This window comes from Physeter macrocephalus, chromosome 21 (genome assembly GCF_002837175.3).
Source record: "Physeter macrocephalus isolate SW-GA chromosome 21, ASM283717v5, whole genome shotgun sequence".
NCBI classification, from domain to species: Eukaryota; Metazoa; Chordata; class Mammalia; order Artiodactyla; family Physeteridae; genus Physeter; species Physeter macrocephalus.
Window position 1 is genome coordinate 1,107,973 of NC_041234.1, and position 20,137 is coordinate 1,128,109.

At 42.5% G+C, this 20,137-nt stretch overlaps 2 protein-coding genes across 7 annotated transcripts in view; one reads left to right on the forward strand and one right to left on the reverse strand.

The window, feature by feature from the left end:
- Window positions 1-19,140, forward strand: part of TXLNG (taxilin gamma) — a 69,352-nt gene extending 50,212 nt beyond the window's left edge. For 2 of the 6 annotated variants that reach the window (XM_028482850.2, XM_024115258.3), the window contains 6 exons: window positions 680-874; window positions 3,049-3,168; window positions 4,853-4,927; window positions 10,773-10,865; window positions 12,409-12,504; window positions 13,294-14,614. In XM_028482850.2, coding sequence (XP_028338651.1) covers window positions 680-874; window positions 3,049-3,168; window positions 4,853-4,927; window positions 10,773-10,865; window positions 12,409-12,504; window positions 13,294-13,584 — 870 coding nt within the window. In that variant the 3' untranslated portion in view covers window positions 13,585-14,614. The other 4 variants (XM_028482847.2, XM_028482846.2, XM_028482845.2 and 1 more) reach the window with 4 other exon arrangements.
- Window positions 17,987-20,137, reverse strand: part of RBBP7 (RB binding protein 7, chromatin remodeling factor) — a 26,399-nt gene continuing 24,248 nt past the window's right edge. The window contains exons 11-12 of the mRNA XM_007122709.2: window positions 19,148-19,258; window positions 17,987-18,441 (exon numbers count right to left, since the gene is read on the reverse strand). Coding sequence (XP_007122771.1) covers window positions 18,373-18,441; window positions 19,148-19,258 — 180 coding nt within the window. The 3' untranslated portion in view covers window positions 17,987-18,372. The remainder of the gene's footprint in view (window positions 18,442-19,147; window positions 19,259-20,137) is intronic.

Genomic DNA, 20,137 nt, shown 5'->3' on the forward strand with positions numbered 1-20,137 from the left:
GGGATCCTCCCGGACCGGGGCACGAACCCGTGTCCCCTGCATCGGCAGGCGGACTCTCAACCACTGCGCCACCAGGGAAGGCCTCTCATTGTAGTTTTGATTTGCATTTCTGTAATGATTCATGATGTTAAACATTCTTTCATGTGTTTGTTTGCAGTCTGTATATCTTCTTTGGAGAAATGTCTACTTAGGTCTTCTGCCCATTTTTGGATTGGGTTTGTTTTTTTTTGAAGATGCAGATTCCTTTTGTCCCTTGCCATCTAGGGAGTGGAAGGTGTGACGCAGAAAGTAAGGGGCAAGAAGGGATTTCCCTCATCAGGCTGATTTCAGATGCTGCCCTGCAGGACTAGCAAGGGGCAGGGTATTTGGGAAGCCCGCGTGCAGGGGGCTGGCTGCCTGGCGAGACTCCTTCCTCGTCTCTCAGCGTGGTGAGCTTCAGTTGGCCACAGAGCACTTACTATAGAGCAGGGCGGGCGGCGCCTCTCTGATTATCTACCTAGGAGAAGCTGCTTGCTTTCAAACGAGAGCCTTCCGGTCCTAAATAAAGGGAAGGAATTCTAGTTCAGAAGCACCACTTCAGGGCAGCAAGCAGTGAACCCACATGGCAGTAGTGTCTTTTGTGGGTGTCTGTGCCATCTATAGGTCTGTATGATTAACAGAAATTGTTTTGGATAATAAGGAAGAAAATATGCAGCAGGCACGAGAGGAGGAAGAAAGACGGAAAGAGGCCACTGCGCACTTCCAAATCACTTTGAATGAAATCCAGGCACAGCTGGAGCAACACGACATACACAACGCCAAGCTCCGCCAGGAGAACGTCGAGCTTGGCGAAAAGCTGAAGAAGCTCATCGAGCAGTACGCGCTGAGAGAGGAGGTAGGGCAACTGGTGTGTCCCCTCACTACGAACCAAAAGCATTCACTAAAACTCTTTCTTCAGGGTGTTTTAGAACCTTCTTCCTCCAGGGTGTTTTAGAACCTTTGTGTATGCATGGTGGAAGTCTGGCTTTCCCTCACAGGATTCGTGGGGACCATACTCGATGGCTCAGAAGTCAGTGGATTTGGGTGCGTGAGGCAATTTGTTGGAGACAGTGTTAAGCACTACTCGTCTTCCGTGTGATTCTGGAAGATTGTAATTTTAGTATAGATTTTCCCCTTATCTAGACTAAAAGTGAGTAAAATACCTGGCCCCCAAATACACTGTATTTTAGATGTCTGTGATAATCTGTATGGTCTACACTATCATTCCATTATGCCTGTGTTTCAGATATTTTTTTTAGTGGAGGTTTTATAGTATTTGGGAGAAAAAAAAACGAACCTATTTCTAAAACCCTTATACACCCAGTTGAAGTAAAAAGTTTACTGGAAGCATCTGTGGCACCTCATCTTGGTCACTGGCCTCCAACTAAGAATTCTGCAAGCTAGTTGGGAAGTCTGGGCCTGGTGTCTAGATTAAACGCAAATAGGCGATCATGTGCTTTTTTAAAGTTCCTCCCTTTTAGAGGTCAAATGGGCAGGAACAAAGGGTTAGGTTCTTTAAATGACACATCCCCTGCCTTTTAAGTTAGTAAAATGTTCTCTTATGTGTGTTGTATCCCTTATAGAGATAGATTAAAATAGCTGATTAAAAAAAAAAAGATTGTGGCGTCTCTGTGGGTTATTTTATCCAGTTTTCAAGGCAAACTTTACATTATATTAATTTAGAGTTTTCCATATAGCCCTTCAAAAACTGTTAGTTTTTTTAAAGATTTTCTTTTTATCACTCTCGATGCTTTTTGCTTACCTTTTTTTTTCCTTATTATTATGGAAAATTATAAATGAAGAAAAGTAGAGACTGTATCACCTGGCTTTAGCAGATGAAACCATAGTTTCAACTATATTCCCATCACTTTCCCCTGGGTTATTTTGAAGCAAATCCAAGGTATCAGTCCATTCATATATATTTGAGGGTGTACCTCAAAAAGACTAAGGATTCGTTTTTAGGTGTGACCACAATACCATTTTCACACCTAAAAAATTAGCAGTAATTATTTAATATTAAAATCTAGTGATTGTTTAAATTTTTCCGATTGTCTCCCCGTTTTTTTTTTTTTTTTTAAAGAAAAAAACCATTTGAATCATCCAAATAAAGCCCATCTGTTTCACTGGTTGATATGTGTCAAGTCTCTAACATAAAGATTTCCTTTTCTCTTCTTACAGTGTGTTTATTGAAGAAACTTTTTTTGTCCTAGAGAATAAATTTTCTATTAGATTATAAATCCCTCACTTTTCTTAAAATTATTGTTTTAGTTTTGTTGTTTAATATGACAGTCTGCCACATTATAGATGTAGAAAATTTGAAAGCTGTGTATGTTGAAATCACATTACTTGTGAGCCTTATTCAGTTTGAGTATTATTGAATGTTCTTTCCTTGGTCAGGGAGGGATGTTCTGATGACTTTATTGTACATAAATAACCACTTAATAATTTCACTTGGAAATCATAATGACCTTTTACCAAATTTATCTGCTAAGTGCCAGGCACCAAGCACCTTACATAGTATAGCCATTGCTTTGGCCTTTACAGTTCTGCAGTGTGGATGTGGCTACCCCCCATGGGTAAGGGGACTGAGATTCAGCAAGGGGGAGAATTCTACTGGGGCCATTCCTCCCATCACAGCATGCTACCTCCAACTGAGAGATTTGGGAAAATTTAATGGGGAGAAAAAAAAATATCCAGGAATTATGTGTATGATGTATTATGGGTTTAACAGTTTGATCTCCTTAGCTGTCTTTTTTCTTGATACAATTTGAGCTTCATTTTCACCTTAGGGCAGAAATAGGAGGTACGAGGCCAGCGGCTGAGGTGCTGATGGGCCATCTGCGGAGGGAGGGATGCCGACACGGGCTTCTGCCAGCACGGCACGCGGACAGGCACCTGCTGGTATTAGCCCTGGTGGTATTAGCAGGAAAAGCAGCCTCATGAGTGAGGTCTTGTAACTTGTGTCGTGTTTCCTCGTCATTCTGTCCCTTTTTTCATTAAGTGACAGAAGAAATTTTACTTTCCCCGTAGCACATTGATAAAGTATTCAAACATAAGGAACTGCAGCAACAGCTTGTGGATGCCAAACTGCAGCAGACAACACAGCTGATAAAAGAAGCTGATGAGAAACATCAGAGAGAGAGAGAGTTTGTAAGTGCAATTTCTTAAAAAAAGAAATGATTGCCAAAATTGTAACCAAAGCCATTTAAAACATTTAAACTTATTCTACATTTAAATTAGCACTGGGTTGTGCTAATTGTTTTTTTGCTCTAGATTGTGAAGGGCATGTATGTGTTAGAAAACATTAGCCTTTTCTTTCTATTTAACTTTCTATACGAAAGATACACTGGAGAGATTAGACCAAGTTAGTGCAAAGACCTGCACTGATTGGACTTTTCTGTGCTTAGAATATTTATTTCACTTTTTAGATAATGGCCACCAAGTTTAAGAATTATAGCAGTATTTAGCACATTAAATTTGGGGATTTGATTTAATAGCAAGCTTACCAAACATGGGTGTCCTTCGTACTGTTACAGTTTATTTCCAAACAAGTAACTTGAAACTAGGGCAACTATTTGTTTACTCTGGTATAATTTTCTGAAAAACTTTAACAGAATTTTCTACATCCTAATCACTCAGCATTTTTCTCAGAATGTGTGCTCAGATTATATGGCCTGTCAATAACTGTGAATACAGTGGAATGGCATTGGGTATGTATATTTAACACATGCAAATTTAGGTTTACCTGCTTGACCAAAAAAAAAAAAAAAAAAAAGTCAGAAGTGGTTATGATAATGAGGACTGTCCCATCCAGATTTCACTCAAGTAACCTAGGCCCTGAGGCAAGCCAGGTATGAAGACTCGGATCCTGAATGGCCCTCGTGACGTGAACGTGTCACTCTGAGTGCGAGTCTAGGGTTAAGAGAGATACATTTTTCACACAGCGTGGTAGTTCCATGTGAACTGACAGCGCTGTCCCGTGCATAACTGAAGAGACAGTTGTCATTTCCCAAGTTAGAATAGAAATATGATACACATATTTAAATAAATACATACGATACATGTATTTCTGGTTGGTTTTAAGGACTTTTCAAAACCTACTGGACTAAGTGTGACATTTTACTTCAGGGACTGAATTTCACAGCTGCCTACTATGCAATTTCACTACATAATTTTCTTAAACTCAAGTATATAAATTAAAGCTCCCATCCCATCACCATCCCCCACCCCCCACCCCCAGCTTTAAAAAAAAGTGATCAGAAACCAGGTTCCTGATTTCGTTGTTTTGCTCCATACAATGCCTCATCTTGCCTCTCGTGGAGCAGAGGGGCCTTCTATTTTTTTTTTCTTTTTTGGCCACACCGCATAGCATGTGGGATCTTAGTTCCCTGACTAGGGATCGAACCTGTGCCCCCTGCAGTGGAAGCGCAGAGTTTTAACCACTGGATCGCCAGGGACGTCCCAGAGGGGCTTTCTAAATGACCCAGATAATGTCGAGATTCTCAGCCATGTTTTCTGCTCAATAATAGACTTCTAATTATTTTCATCTAAAAGACAACAATTTAACCCTGAGTTTTGTAAACCTGTTATTAGGCCTCCTGGGTACTTCTTCTAAGCAATAAAAGAGTATTCCTACATTCCTAAATGTTAACAATGGAACAGATCAAAGATACAGGTAATTAGCAATTGGTGTGACAGAATGTTTCATTCATAGACTCGTGGTTCTTGCTAAAATAATGAGTGGAAGGATTAAGCCTAACTATCTGGTCGTTGGACATTGTAGTCATATTTGTAATGACTATTAGTATTTTGCCAGAATGTTTCTGTTTTCTAGTTATTAAAAGAAGCAACGGAATCAAGACACAAATATGAACAAATGAAACAACAAGAAGTACAACTAAAACAGCAGGTAACTTGACAGCAGGGTTAGTAGAATTTGTAAGAAAAAAATCTATGGTTCATTTGATACATACCTTGAATCTCCTCTAAGATGATTTTGCTTGTTCCCAGCAGACCTGAGAGTAGATCACACGTCTCTCTTGGAGTTTTCCTCTTCGTTTAGGGTGACCACCTCATCCTGATTTGCCTAGGACTTTCCTGGTTTTAGCACTCGGTCCCAGGAACCAGGCAGATGGGACAGTTTGTCCCGCTATCTGCAGGTCCTCCTTCCAGTATCCCACGTATTTCCTCCCTTTCTCTGTCTGTTCCCATGTGTGTCAGCTAATTTCCTACTAAAGAAAAACTGATCAATCTTCAGATTTTAGTTCTTTTTTGTGAAGTTGAACCATATGAAATTGCTGATACTTATTTGACCTACAAAATGGCATTTTCATATAGTGTAACCTAAAATCTTCAGAATTTTGTGCTATGAGCCTGTAACCTATTTTTTTAAACTGCCTATTGATCATGCATTTCCACTCCCAGGTAGAGTATGGAGGTGGTGGCCACCTTAATGGGGGCCCCCGACTTACCTTCATCCCTCCCTCCCTTCCTTCCCCTGTACAATATTGTTCACTATAGTCACCATGCTGTACATGAGATCCCTGGAATTTACTCATCTTCTGATTGAAAGTTTGTACCCTTTGACCAACATCTTCCCCTTTCTCCCTGCCCTCCACCTCTGGCAACCACCATTCTACTCTGTTTCTTTGAGTTTGGCTTTTTTAGATTCTACAGGTAAGTGATATCATACAGTAGTTAGCATTTGTCTTTCTGTGTCTCACTTATTTCACTTCGCATAATGCCCTCAAAGCCCATCCACGTTGTCACAAATTGTAAGATTTTCTTCTTTCTTATGGCTGAATAATATTCCATTGTGTATATACACCACATTTTCTTTATCCAGTTACATGTTGATGGACACTTAGGTTTCGTCCATATCTTGGCTATTGTGAATAATGCTGCAATGAACATGGGAGTGCTGATATCTCTTTGAGATCCTGTTTTCATTCCTTTTGGATATATACCCAGAAGTGGAATTTCTGAATCATATGGTGGTTCTATTTTTAATTTTTTGAGGAGCCTTTATACTGTTTTCCATAGTAGGCTGCACCAATTTACAATTCCACTGACAGTGCACAAAGGTTCCCTTTTCTCCACATCCTCACCAGCATTTGTTAACAGTTGTGAGGTGATATCTTACTGTGGTTTTGATTTGTATTTCCCTGATGACTAGTGATGCTGAGCACCTTTTCATGTACTTGTTGGCCATTTGTATGTCTTTGGGAAAATGTCTATTCAAGCTGGTTTTTAAATTAAAAAATTTAAAAAATTTAAAAAATTTTTTTAAATTTATTTTTTGCTATTGAGTTGTATGAGTTCCTTATATATTTTGGCTATTAACCCTTTATCAGATATATATGGTTTGCAGATATTTTCTCCCATTCCGTAGATTGCCTTTTCATTTTGTTGATTGTTTTTTGTGCAGAAGCTTTTTAGTTTGATGTAGTCCCACGTGTTGTTGATTTTTGCTTTTGTTGCTTGTGCTTTTGTTGTCATATCCAAATATTCATTGCCAAGACCACTGTCAAGGAGCTTTTTAACCTATGTTTTCTTCTAGGAGTTTTACAGTTTCATATCTCCTGTTTAAGTCCTTAACCTATTTCAAGTTAATTTTTGTGACTGGTATAAGATAGCAGTCCAGTTTCAGTCCTCTGCATGTGGTTATCCAGTTTTCCCAACACCTTTTATTGAAGATACTTTCCTTTCCCCATTGAATATTCTTGGCTCCCTTGTCAAATATTATTGACCATATTTGTGTAGGTTTATTTTTGTTTTGTTTTGTTTACAATTTATTTATTTATGGCTGTGTTGGGATTTCGTTGCTGTGCGCAGGCTTTCTCTAGTTGCGGTGAGCAGGGGCTACTCTTCATTGTGGTGCGCAGGTCTCTCATCGCAGTGGCTTCTCTCGTTGCAGAGCATGGGCTCTAGGTGCACGGGCTTCAGTAGTTGTGGCACATGGGCTCAGTAGTTGTGGCGCACGGGCTTAGTTGCTCTGCGGCATGTGGGATCTTCCTGGACCAGGGCTCGAACCTGTGTCCCCTGTATTGGCAGGCGGATTCTTAAGCACTGCGCCACCAGGGAAGTCCCTGTGTGGGTTTTTTGGGGGGCTCTCAGTTCTGTCCCGTTGGTCTATGTCTCTGCTTTCATGCCCGTAGTATATTGTTTTGGTTACTATAGCTTTGTAATAAAGCTTGATATCAGGGAGTGTAATACCTCCAGCTTTGTTTTCTCAAGATTGCTTTGGCTGTTTTGTTTGTTTGTTTTTTGTGGTTCCATACAGATTCTAGGATTATTTGTTCTATTTCTATGGAAAATGCCATTGGAATTTTGATAGGGCTTTGGCTAGTATGGACATTTTTAACAATATTGACTCTTCTGATCCATGAACACAGGGTATCTTTCCACTTATTTTTGTCTTCTTCAAGTTCTTTCATCAACGTCTTAGAGTTTTCAGTGTATGGATTTTTCATTTCCTTGGTTAAATGTATTCCTAAGTATTTTTTTTAATGGTATAGAAAATAGGATTATTTTATTTATTTCTGTTTATTCCTTTTTCAGATATTTTGTTGTTAGTGTATAGAAACATAGAAACGTAACTGATTTCTGTATGTTGATTTTGTATCCCGAAACCTTACTGAATTTATTCTACCAGTTTTTTTTGTGGGGTCTTCAGGATTTTCTGTATATAAGATCATGTCATCAGCAGACAGACAGTTTTGCTTATTCCTTTCTGATTTGGATGCTGTTTATTTCTTGTTTAATTGCTCAGGCTAGGAATTTCACTACTGCGTTGAATAGAAGTGGTGAGAGTGGGCATCCTGTCTTGTTCCTGATCTTAGAGGGGAAGCTTTCAGCCTTTAACTGACTCTTGAGTATGATGTTAGCTGTGGCTCTGTCATATATGGCCTTTATTATATTAAGTATGTTCTTTCCTTGTACCCAGTTTATTGAGCGTTATTTTGTTTGTTTTGTTTTGTTTCGTTTTGGCTGCACTACGCGGCTTGTGGGATCTTAGTTCCCTGACCAGGGATTGAACCCGCACCCTTGGCAGTGAAAGTGCAGATTCCTAACCACTGGACCACCAGGGAATTCCCTGTTAAGCATTTTTATCATGAATGTATGTTGAATTTTACCAAATGCATTTTTTCTGCATCTGTTAGATCATACGATTTTTGTCTTTCATTCTCTTGTATTAACGTGGTGTGTCGCATTTATTGATTTGCCTGTGTTGAACCATCCTTGTAGTTTTCTTATCTGGCCTGTACTGTCTTATCTGGCTTTGGTATCAGGGCAGTGCTGGCCTTGTATAATGAGTTCAGGGGTATTCCCTTCTCTTCGCTTTTTGGGAAGAGTTTGATAAGAATTGGTGTTTGTTCTTCTTTCAGTGTTTGGTAGAATTCACCACCCATGAAGCTGTCTAGGCCTAGGCTTTTCTTCGTTGCCTCCCTGCATTTCAGTCCAGACCCCTTAGGTTTGTTCTAATGCAGTCTTTCTCTCTGGTGCCTTGTGTGGAGTAAGGGTAGCAGATGCCTCCCCACTCAAAGAAGAGGTACAGGAAGGACTTCCCATGTCTTCACAGACAGGTGAAATTAGGCATTTGTACCTACAATTCACCCTTTCTCAGAAAAGTAGATTACATTTTGATGAAAAGTGTATTACTCATTTTGAAAGTTTATTATGTAACAAGTTTTTTAAATGTAAGGACTCTAAATTAGTTCTAAAATGCAGACTGGCCTGAATCTTTATGAACACATTTTTTGAGTGCTGTTTGTCTTTGGGCACGTTTTATAGTGTGGTGTGACACTCATTTCCTATAAAGCTAGCCTAACTTAGAGTGAAAATTGAAGAAGTCTTTTGAACTTTCCACCATAAGTTATTGTGCTAGAATGCTTCTAGGAAACTTTGAACCCCTTACTAGCCCTATAAATTCAGTTGTCCATATACATGGAGAAGAGAATCAATGTGGAAAAGGTATAAAAAGTCTATAGATGGCTTTGGAAGATGGGACTTTAATGCAGGGCCCCAGAGGGCCCTTCTACCGAGTTCACAGGCAGCTCCAGTTCTGTTGTACTGTTAGCAGTGCAGCTTCTCTTGTCTGTGATCTGTGTCGCCCTGAGTCATGTTATCTGATCATTAGTTTGTTTCCTTTGCACCGCCCCTTCCTTTTCCTGTTCTTCCCAAGAGTCCATCTCATTCTCTGCTCTTGCTCGCCATGTCCGTTTCCAGACTTTGTTGATGATCTTAGTCTTATTGGTGTGTTTTGACCAATTTTGTAATCTAGGCCCGTAAGTCCAAGATGGTAGTTGCCACTTACTCATTACCCAGAGGGGGCCAGCATTGAACTCTGATGGGACAGCCCACCTGGATGTTCTGTCTTTGATAAAAACAGACCATGCTAAGACTGCCATAACTTCTAATCTCCCTCAAGTGCCAGAACTGCTCCATCAGTCTGCCCGAGTCTCACCGCTGTTCCGACCCCAGGCCAGTGGCCCTGGAGGCTCTGTCACCATGTGCCCCCCTACGGACTGCTCTGCATGGAAATCCTCTGTGCTATATTCTTCATCCTGAAATTTCTGTTCGTCCTGGCCCTCAGCCTCCCCCTCCTGGGGGCGTGCTTTGGCTGTCTTATCGTCGCCTCCCCTGGCCTGTTGCCATTGGTAGCGTCGCTTTTGGTCCGCGTCTCCTTCCCACACAGCAGAGCTGGCCTCCTGTCTTTCCACCTGCTGCTCCGCTCCCTCCCGCTCTGGTCTTGGCTTCTCTTTATGCTCCGCACACAGCACTGCTGAAGGTGGAAAGGCATCGCTGACGCTGTTTCTTGGCCTCTGGTGATCGTTTCTTCTCCGCTTTCTTTGTATGTGCTGTGTGATCTTGAGCAAAGCCCTTTTATTCCTCCAGGCCTGTTTCCTCATCCTGAAATAATGCAGTTACATTAGGTGGGCTCTCAGGGTTCCCGCCTTGTCTGAAATGAAATAATTCAGCCTGCCCTTGAGACCTAGCTTGGGCCTCGGCCACAAGGAGCTTCCCTAACTATTCTATTCTGACCCCTACCGCGCCTCCCCACACCCCTGGCTTCTGTGAATTCCTGTCCTGGGGGAGAAGAAGGTGACTCTGTGTTCTAAATTCTGCTTGCCTTATCGGTTAGTGCCTTATTTTCCCAGCTAGAATAAAAATTCCTTAAGGGTGGGAGTTAAAAGAAAAATTGGTGTTTCTACCTCTTTCAGCTTTTTTCTCTTAACTATACTCCCACTGAATTCTTTCTCCCCTAACCACACCAATCCTTTGGCTTCTGTTTCATTTTCCTGCCTACATTAAGAAAAGAGATAATCCCTGATTTCAAGCTAGGAACTGTGCAGGTGGTATTCTAAAAGAATGATCTTTTTCCAAGGACAATTTTTCAAATATAAGGAGAGGAGGTAGTTCATAAAGGATTAATTGTATGAAATTTATAGCTATTCCACATACTTCAGTTTTTATTATAATTGGCGGAACGGAGCTAATAAGTATTTGTACATTTTAAACAGTTACATCTAAAGATGGTGAGGTTAACATAACTTCCTAAGTTTCAGTGCATTTCAGTGGGTTCTTAGAACTGCAGCCATTGATGTCTGGGGTCGAGGATTGGGTGTGCGTTTGTTCTTATTTCTGCCGCTTATAACAGGTAACGTTTAACCATATTATGTTCTTTTTGAAAGTGTTTGGGATTTTAAATCATTTACCTAGAACTCTGAATTTTTTATACTTGTTTTCTGTAGCTTTCTCTTTATATGGATAAGTTTGAAGAATTCCAGACTACCATGGCAAAAAGTAATGAACTGTTTACAACCTTCCGGCAGGAAATGGAAAAGGTATTTGCCTATTTTTAGTGGAGTATTGCCTAAAAGGGAATTTATATAAGAAGCTATTTGAAGCATGATTGCTACTCGGATGAGTTCATGTTTTTACTGTACTGTCTTCATCTCTTCTGACCCTCCAGTGGCATCATGTTTAGTCACTTTGCCCTCAGTAGTACCCCATGTAGCTAGTGATCTCTAGGCCCTTACAGTTGTCTTTATTAAAGTTAACTCCTCTATTAAATACAATTTGTTGTTAGCAGTAAAGCGGTGTCTTTTTTATTTGCTTCAGGTGATACCTCCCAGCCCCACCCCACACCCTTTTCACAAAGCTCGGTGTCCTTGGAGATCAAATTATTTAAAGACATCCAAGCCCAGAACAGTAACTACGTATTTTGGTTGGTCGATGCAGATCGGTGTTTCTACCTTTTTAGCTTTTTTCTTCTTCTTCATTTATACTCCCACTGAATTCTTTCTCCCTCAAGCAAACCAATTTTTTGGCGTCTGGTTCTTTTTCCTGCCTGTGATAAGCAAGGCGGTATCCTCGATATTAAACTAAGAACCAGTATGCCCATGTATCCATCCACGCGTTCCTCCTTATGTCGGGGGCTTTTAGGGATGGGCGGCAGGGGAGGCCGTGGCGGCTGGCCCTGGGGGCAGGGTCCGCCGCGTGGCGCTGTGTGACCACGGGCGAGTTGTTACCCTTTCTGTGCCTTCCTTGTTACAAATAACAAAAACGCCTGCCCTTCATAGAGTAGAATATTTCAGGCAGCGCTTGGCCGTGGGAAGTGCTCCGGTGAGCCCCTTCAGGTATCGGGAGCCCTCGGTGGGGACCCGGAGACCACCTCCGGAGGCGCCCCTGGGCCGGGGAGCGGGCGCCCCCGGCACACAGGACCCAAGAACCAGCCTCGTAGGTGCCAGAACGAAACCTTCCGAATTTCTGAAAAGTGGGCTCTGGCAGCGTCGGTTAAGAACGTTCCCCCGATTTTTGGACCCGTTTTATTTTTAGCAGAATCTGAAGTGGAACGGTCGTGTGAGTCATGAGGATAAGGGAAGCTGAGGGTTAACAACTTTCCCCTGGTCCCCGGTCCCTCACCTGCTCTCCGCTGCCGCTGCTACCCAGACGGCTGCAGCCTTGGCGGTCGGGGCAGAGCGCCAGCTCTTCATCTTGGGGAGGAGGGGGGAACCTTGATCCTTCCAGAACTCACGTGAAGTAGTTAATGCACAGAAAATTCAGGAACAGAGATGTAGTTTTGGTACGACTTGGGAAGGAGGAAGGCTGGCCTCGGCTTGAAGTGAGTGCTCAGAGCGTGCCGGCAGGCAGCTTCCTCTAGGTGTTGCTGCCTCTGAAACTGAGGAGATGAGATGTGGGTTTCTCATCATATGAACCCCCCGCTTTGGTCCTGCCACCACCATCCGGGGAGCTTGTGGGATGAGCTGTGCCTTGGGCACCGTGATGGGGGCGGGAAGGACCCGTCAGACGGCCAGGGGGTGGGGTGGGCTGTAGAGATAAGAAAGGGAACCTTGAATTTAAATTTGCAATTGTGTCAATTCGCAGATGACAAAGAAAATTAAAAAACTGGAAAAAGAAACGATAATATGGCGGACCAAATGGGAAAACAATAACAAAGCACTTCTGCAAATGGCTGAAGAGGTGAGGTGGTTTTCCGCGGCCTCATGACGTTCAGGTAGCTGACAGGGCAGGGCACGTGCCTTGTGACACTGGCGTCCTAGCCGAGGGCTCTGGCCAGAGCTGCTGAGTGGGATCTGTCCCGGCAGGAGTCGCAGCTAGAGCCCCGGGTGATGTGGGCTTTCCTGCCGTTCAGCCGGACTTTGATTGACTGGGTCTGGGGCTGAGGGTCGGGGAATCTGCCTTCCGACCAGGCGCCCACCTGGCCAGCACAGGCCACTGACTCGGGTGCCTCTCTCTCTGCCTCGACTTACTCTTTCCGAAAAGGTAGCAGAGTACTTTTTGCCAGTCTTACGAAGCTGAGATGTACGGTTTGCCAACACTAAATAATCACACCTTAAATCCTGTTCTCGTCTGAGGATTGGTAAAAACAAGAGAAATCTAGGTGAAAATAAGATGAGTCCTCCTCTTTTTAAAGCAGGCCCTTCATTTTTTTATCTGCTAGTCTTTGGTGGTGAGTATCTTCAATTTCCTTAGTAATTCATCAATACAAAATGCTTTTAAAAGTGGGCTTTGGTTCTTTATAAGAAACATGACAGGGAATTTCATTTTTGTCACCCCGGAACCACGTTAGTTGGTGTCTGTAGCTATGTGTGCAGACGGCAGGTGGCGGGACGTTGGGAGGTGTTGAAGAAACTGAACATGTTCAAGAGGTGACCCAACAAGTGGCTCAAAAGACTTAAATCTGTTGTATCTGGTAACCTAATTCGTATTCAGTTGGGTTACATAAATCCTCCTTTTTCCTCTTTGCAGAAAACTGTGCGAGATAAAGAGTACAAGGCCTTTCACATAAAACTGGAACGGCTGGAGAAGCTGTGCCGGGCCCTGCAGACGGAGAGGAACGAGCTCAGTGAGAAGGTGGAGGTGCTGAAGGAGCAGGTCTCGGGGAGGGCGGCAGGCGGGGGCCCAGCACTGCCCGGGGCCCAGCCCTGCGCTGCCCTGGCTTCTGCCGAGGAGCCCAGCGCCGCCTGGCAGAGCACTGTCCGTGTCAGCCCGGAGGCCGAGTCCCCAGGTGCCGGGCCCAGCATCGAGTCAGTTGACTGAGATCAAGTATGATCACTGTATCGAGAGCTCTATTTTGTGTATAACTTTCTCTGCTAGTAGTAACTTGGTTTTGTGGTGAAAATTTTCTTACTTTTTCTACCATATCTGTATTTTCTTAGAACTACTGGACTTATGTGGTACAGGAGGCTGCTTGGCAGGTTTGAATAGTTTTACTCTCTACATTTTCCTCAGCTGTGTTGCACATCTGCCTCTTTCCCCTTCATCGGAATGCATGTGCTCATTGCCTTTCTCCCTCTCCCCTGCTGCTTGCACAGAATCGTCCGAATTAAAATGTCACTCACCAGGGCTGACCATTACAAGGGAACTTTGTTCTGATAACGGTCCCCACCCGCCCCCGGCCCCGGCCCGCAGCTTGTGGGCTCTTCGTTCCCTGACGACGGATTGAACCCAGGCCCCGGCAGTGAGAGCACCGAGTCCTAACCACTGGACCGCCAGGGAAGTCCCTGATAATGGTTCCTGATGTGAAAACAATACTCGTTTAAACATCCTGCCCCCCCCCCATTAATATTACTCAAAGAAAAATATCAAGATGATTAGATATTTGTCTAATAGCTCATTTTAAATGCCAAGTAAAAATAAAACTCTAGGCTTGGGTCAGAAACAAGCATAGCGGGGCTTCCCTGGTGGCGCAGTGGTTGCGCGTCCGCCTGCCGATGCAGGGGACGCGGGTTCGTGCCCCGGTCCGGGAGGATCCCACGTGCCGCGGGGCGGCTGGGCCCGCGAGCCATGGCCGCTGAGCCTGCGCGTCCGGAACCTGTGCTCCGCAACGGGAGAGACACAACAGTGAGAGGCCCGCGTATCGCAAAAAAAAAAAAAAAGAAAAGAAAAAAGCATAGCATATTTGATTCAAATTAGCTTTTTGATATTTATATCACTTGACAAATTTGAGGTGGCCGCAAGCCTAGACTTGGTTTTGGCAGAATATGTACATAAAGGTGTAACGTTTAAAGAAAGTAGTATATACAGGCAAATCATTGGAGAGACAGGGCAAATGTTTATGTGATTAAACAGTCCCATATCGCAAAAAAAAAAAAAAAAGAAAAGAAAAAAGCATAGCATATTTGATTCAAATTAGCTTTTTGATATTTATATCACTTGACAAATTTGAGGTGGCCGCAAGCCTAGACTTGGTTTTGGCAGAATATGTACATAAAGGTGTAACGTTTAAAGAAAGTAGTATATACAGGCAAATCATTGGAGAGACAGGGCAAATGTTTATGTGATTAAACAGTCCCACCGCTGTTTTCAGGATAGAAGCAGTATCTGAATTTGGACCACCTGGATGCCCGCTGTGTGGGGAGCCTGGTGGTTTGTTTGCTTTTAACTCGGGATTTGGGTGCGCATCCTCCACTTCCCACGGAGAGCTGCCACTGACAGTCCTTAGTCAGTGTAAGATGATGAGGGTAAAAGCATGTGTAGCTTTCCTTAAGCGGAAGCCCCTCCACTACCTTCTGGCTGCTTTGAAAGTTGGTGTCCAGCTGTTCTGACGGCCCAAATAGCACCGTTCTCCAGGGTTTTTTAAAGGGAATTTTAATTTTGATCATGCTAACTGAAACTGATTGCATTTCTAAAACAGAAAGACTGGAACCAGCATTTTTAACTTCGAGGAAACTTGGCAGAGAGTTAAGTAGCCAGGATCTATTTATTACTTATGCTTTCAGTCTGTTTCTGCCCCTTTTCTTAGTGGGTTTTTGGGTTTTTTTTAAAGTAAAAACCAGTATTATCAAGGTGTCTACACTTGGAATGGGGGACTTTGGAAATGCAGCACATTACTTTTGGATTTGCTCTCTGACTTCCTTTGTTCTTCACAGTGTCACATGTGGTCGAGTTTATACACATCATTAACCAGGGTGCACTGATGAGAGTTTTGACTTTGTCCCTGGTATAATTTGCATTGAAATACTTTATGAAATAAAAAGGCTCTATTAGAACTGATGTTAGCACATTCCACTGAGCAAAACTATCAAACTGACACTTCTTATATTGCTTACTGGACCGAATACTCTCTTCTGTCCAGTTAAAAGGGTTTTTCTCTTTGTTAAAGTTTTATTTGTCCTGTCACGTTCATGGTCTAAACTGGGTTGAAGAACTGAAAACTGTCCAATAGACAGGCAGCAGCGCCTGGAGTGGCGGATTATATCTAAGCTTCCGCCATCAGTCATGTTAATCAAAGGGCCAGACGGTGAAGGAAAAGAAACCCACAAAGTTGGTTATCTAATTACTGTCAAAATGAGTCGGAAGCAAAAACAAACACGTCCTCCTCCGACAGCCTTTTATAGATAATCCCCTTCGGTTACTAAATGAAATATTGGACTCATTGCCCTGAGAGGAAATGAATGGAGGTACACATCAGAAATACACTCTACTGTAAAATGAGTACTAATGATCCCATTTCACAAGCGCTCTGCTGGATGTACAGCTCTTACTGTCTTAAGCCATTTGTGTAGCCCACCACGTTTCTTTGTGGTGCTTGTCCTGTGTGGAAGATTGTAACGGACCTGTTGCATATTTTCAAGGGCTTTATAAAGCGACGTGATTTACAGTACTTGGCCTGCTGCTTTTGGCTTACTGTGTATTTTTAGCTAGATGCTCTCATGGTGTTTAAAGGACATGGATTCTCTCTGGGGTGCATTTCGTATCCTTTCAGAATCTCTCCTCCCATTACCCTGTGAATAAATACAAACGGGACCCTCTGAGAAGGACACGCTCCTAAAGCAATCACCTCGCCAGCCCAGTGTTGTGGCTTTGTAGCACACCCTGTTTCTACCACATTCTAGGACACTGTAATGCTACTAAGGCTGGCCCAGGAAAGATTGAAATGTCAAATTTGCTTCAACTGCATTTGCTGCACCATCATGGAATCTTGATGTATATTATTTATAGTGGCAGGAGACTCCAAGGAGTAGAGCAAACTTGGGTCTTGGGTCTTGGATAATGGACCATTTCATCCTCAGACTTGTAGGAGTACATTTCTTGGTCTTGAGACCAGTTATTGTTTAGTTATGTATGCAACTGCCTTTATTACACCTGGTTATCATCAATTCAATTCTCAGGTGTTGCAGAAAAATCTACCTCTTTCAGACTGTAGATGGAAATAACTGTGAAAAAATGATGCAGATATCTTCTAGTTTGTGCTAAACACACTGCTTTATTTTTACAGCCCACGTCTTTCATGAGGATACGAATTGTTAAGAGGCAGTCTTGTTTTGCTTTTCAAAGACATTTTGTAGAGATTTTTCACTAATGTGAATCTGATTTTATCTACTCAATTCTGTATAGATTAAGTAAATATGTATGATAAATTTAACAGCTTCTGTGTATTCTTTGTTGCCCATGTGACCTTAATGCCTATCAATCAATCATCAATCAAGTGCAAAGACAGTTGTAGATACTGTTCCTTGTGCCTTAAAAAAGTTTCATTATTGTATGATTTAAGAAAGAAAGGATGGGGCACCAGCCACTCAGATTGGGTGACAGAAGACGAGTTTTATGTAGCCAGACCCTTTTTTTTAACGTCTAAAATAAATAGAGGACTAGGAAAACTCTACAGTGTAGTTGCTGTCAAAGCTTTAAAAATCTACAAGGACTGGATTTCTTCAGTTTGGGCGCTCTTAGCACATTCCAAGGTACACAGGGGCACACAGGAAAGACCTTATTTGATGATGGTGAGCAAAAAGTATTTAAGCACGTATAGTCAAATATAAGAAGGAGTTGGCAAACATTTTTCCTGTAAGTAAGTAAGTCAGGTAGAATAAGAAGTATTTATTTTAGGATTAGTGTGGTTGTTTCTTCCTAAACAAACAAACAAACAACCTTTAAAAATCAATGTAAAGAATTCCCTGGCTGGCCAGTGGTTAGGACTCTATGCTTTCACTGCCTGGGGCCCGGGTTCAATCCCTGGTCAGGGAATGTGCAGTGCGACTGACTGACTGACTCACTCACTCACTCCTCAAATTCTTAAAAAATATTTATTTAAAAAAATCAATGCGAAAACCATCCCTAGCTGGCAGGCCTCACAAAAGAGGTCGAGGGCAAGCTGCAGGCCAGTGTGTCCCCTTTGCTCACCTGCCACACAAGCTTTTGTTCTTTCTTGGGGAGAAATCTCATGTTTGTTTAAAGCTGCCCAAGTTAAGGCAGAAATAGCATATGGGTCAAATGACATGTAAGTAGTTAGGTAGTCCTAGATTTACCAATCAAGCACAAAATACAGATACCTAACTTCTCCCCAGGTCTGCATAGGATACATCGCGTACCTTGGAAAGAAATTCAGGTAAGTTCTCAGCATGTATACCCTGACAGCCTCCTCATAAGAAAGGGACATACATAGATACATCCATACACACACTCCCCCCAACCCAGGTTCTAAAAGAATAAAACAAAGTTTATTTTAAAACTTTATTTCTGCAAAGCCAATCAAGAAGTGTTGGAGGGGAAAAAGTGTAAAAGTTATTCTTGCATATTTAGGAACAGCAAGCACTTAGTTTGAGAAAACAAGGACTTAAAATAGTTGAATCAAAGGCAGTACCCTGCTACTGTATTTTAAAACAATGGCTGATGATCTTTCTTAAGCAACATTCCTTTCTTCCCTAAAAGCTACAATATGATACAGTACGCAATAGCTCACTTGAAAGTGCTAGGATCAGAAGGTAAAGAACGCCATATGCCACCCCACTTAGACTTCCTACTATACAATGCCATTTTGGCGCTTGATAAATCAAGCATTTGTGTAGCATTACATTCAATAGAAATGTTTCTCGTACATCGGGTTTAAGATCCTTGCCCCTCCAGTTCCGATGTTGTGACATCTGACTCTTCATCATTGTAAATATTTTCAGCCTGCAGATAACAACCAAATAAAATCAGAGGTAAAACTCCCCAAAGATTTTACAAGACTATCTAAAAATAGCATTCACTAGTTCTATCCAGATTTTAGCTGTCACTGGTCAGCGTGATTTAGTGCTGGAAATTAAATGTGGACACGTTTTAGAGTAAACAGTTTCCTTTTTGTTTTACCCCCAAAGACTAATAAATTCATGAGGAAAAGGCAGGCCAGTGTTCTCAAAAATTATTTGCCAGCGTGTAACTCCACACATACCCCTAGCTGCCCGTGCACTACTACTATTTCAGTTATCCATAAAAGGTGTTTTCCAGAAGCATTTCAGACACTTTGACGGAGCGACAGCCCTGAAGTTCTTAGCGCGCATCACCGTAGAACTCAGCGTCTCAGCGTGAACGCACTGACGTTTCCTCCCGTGTCCCTCATGCCTACGACACATCAGACACTGGACATGGAGCAGTGATGCCAAGAGCCCAGCTGATAAAGGGCGTAACGATCATGAAAATCGGAGCAGCTGCCATGTCTACATCAACGTGTGCACAGATTTCTCCCAACCCAACAGGTGCATATTGAACTAAAGACTGCTGTTAAAATGGAAAAAGGTCTTTTAAGACTTTCTATAAATGTTTGATATGTCTATTACATTATATCATTAGTAAAATCTCTCCAAAAGTCATTGAGGAAAAATAAATACTTTAGGCTCACCATTTGCCATATCTGCATGATGTTATCCTCGGACACGGAGCAAATGACCCAAGGCTCATTGGGGTTCCAACTAAAATCTGATATCTTGGCAGTGTGTCCTCCATGAATAAACTGTTAATAAGAAGAAAAAAAGCCTTGGTTTCATATCTCACGTTAGAAGTTAGTTTTTAGAGCATTAGTCTTGTAACGGGTCGCAGAAGTGTAGTTTGGAGGGAGGGTGGTACAGGCTTAGTAAGCCAGCCCTCCACCACTCTTGATTTTGCCAACTTCCAAACCCTCCAAAAAGGTGATAGGATAGTACAACGAACGCCTGGATAACCCTCACCTAGGTTCCCCAAATACTATTTTGTTAACACACCGCCTGCTGAGCCACCACAGAGTTGCAGACAGCACACCTAACCCCTAAATACTTCAGCCTGCATCACCGAAAACAAAGGACATTTTCCTTCACGACCACAGTGCCGTTTCCATAGCTAATATAATTAACACTAAAATTCTGCCTCATTAGCAAATATATAGTTAGATACAAATATTCAAGGTAATACATTTCCAGGATGTCTTATGTTACATACTCTTTCCTAAAACTGGCCCACCTGGAGTCTCCTGGTTCTTCTGTGGCCCCCTGAAGGATCCCCTTCTCCCCCTTACTAATGGAAAGGCATGCTTCTCAGCCATCCTTCAATCTCTCCAAGGCACACTGCCCCAAGGCTGGGGGGAAAAAAGAATTCTCGGGACTCCAGAAAGTCCCCTGTAAGGGCTAAACCGAGGTATTTGCTAAGAAATGCTGAAGGGGGCAGTCTTACTTCCTGCACTGGGCCTTATCTTAGAATTAAGATTCAGAAGAAACAATTCTTGGGACTTCCTTGGCGGTCCAGTGGTTAAGACTCCTTGCTTCCACTGTAGGGGGCGCAGGTTCGATCCCTGGTCAGGGAACTAAGATCCCACATGCCACGCAGTGTGGCCAAAAAAAAAAAAAAAAAAAAAAAGAGG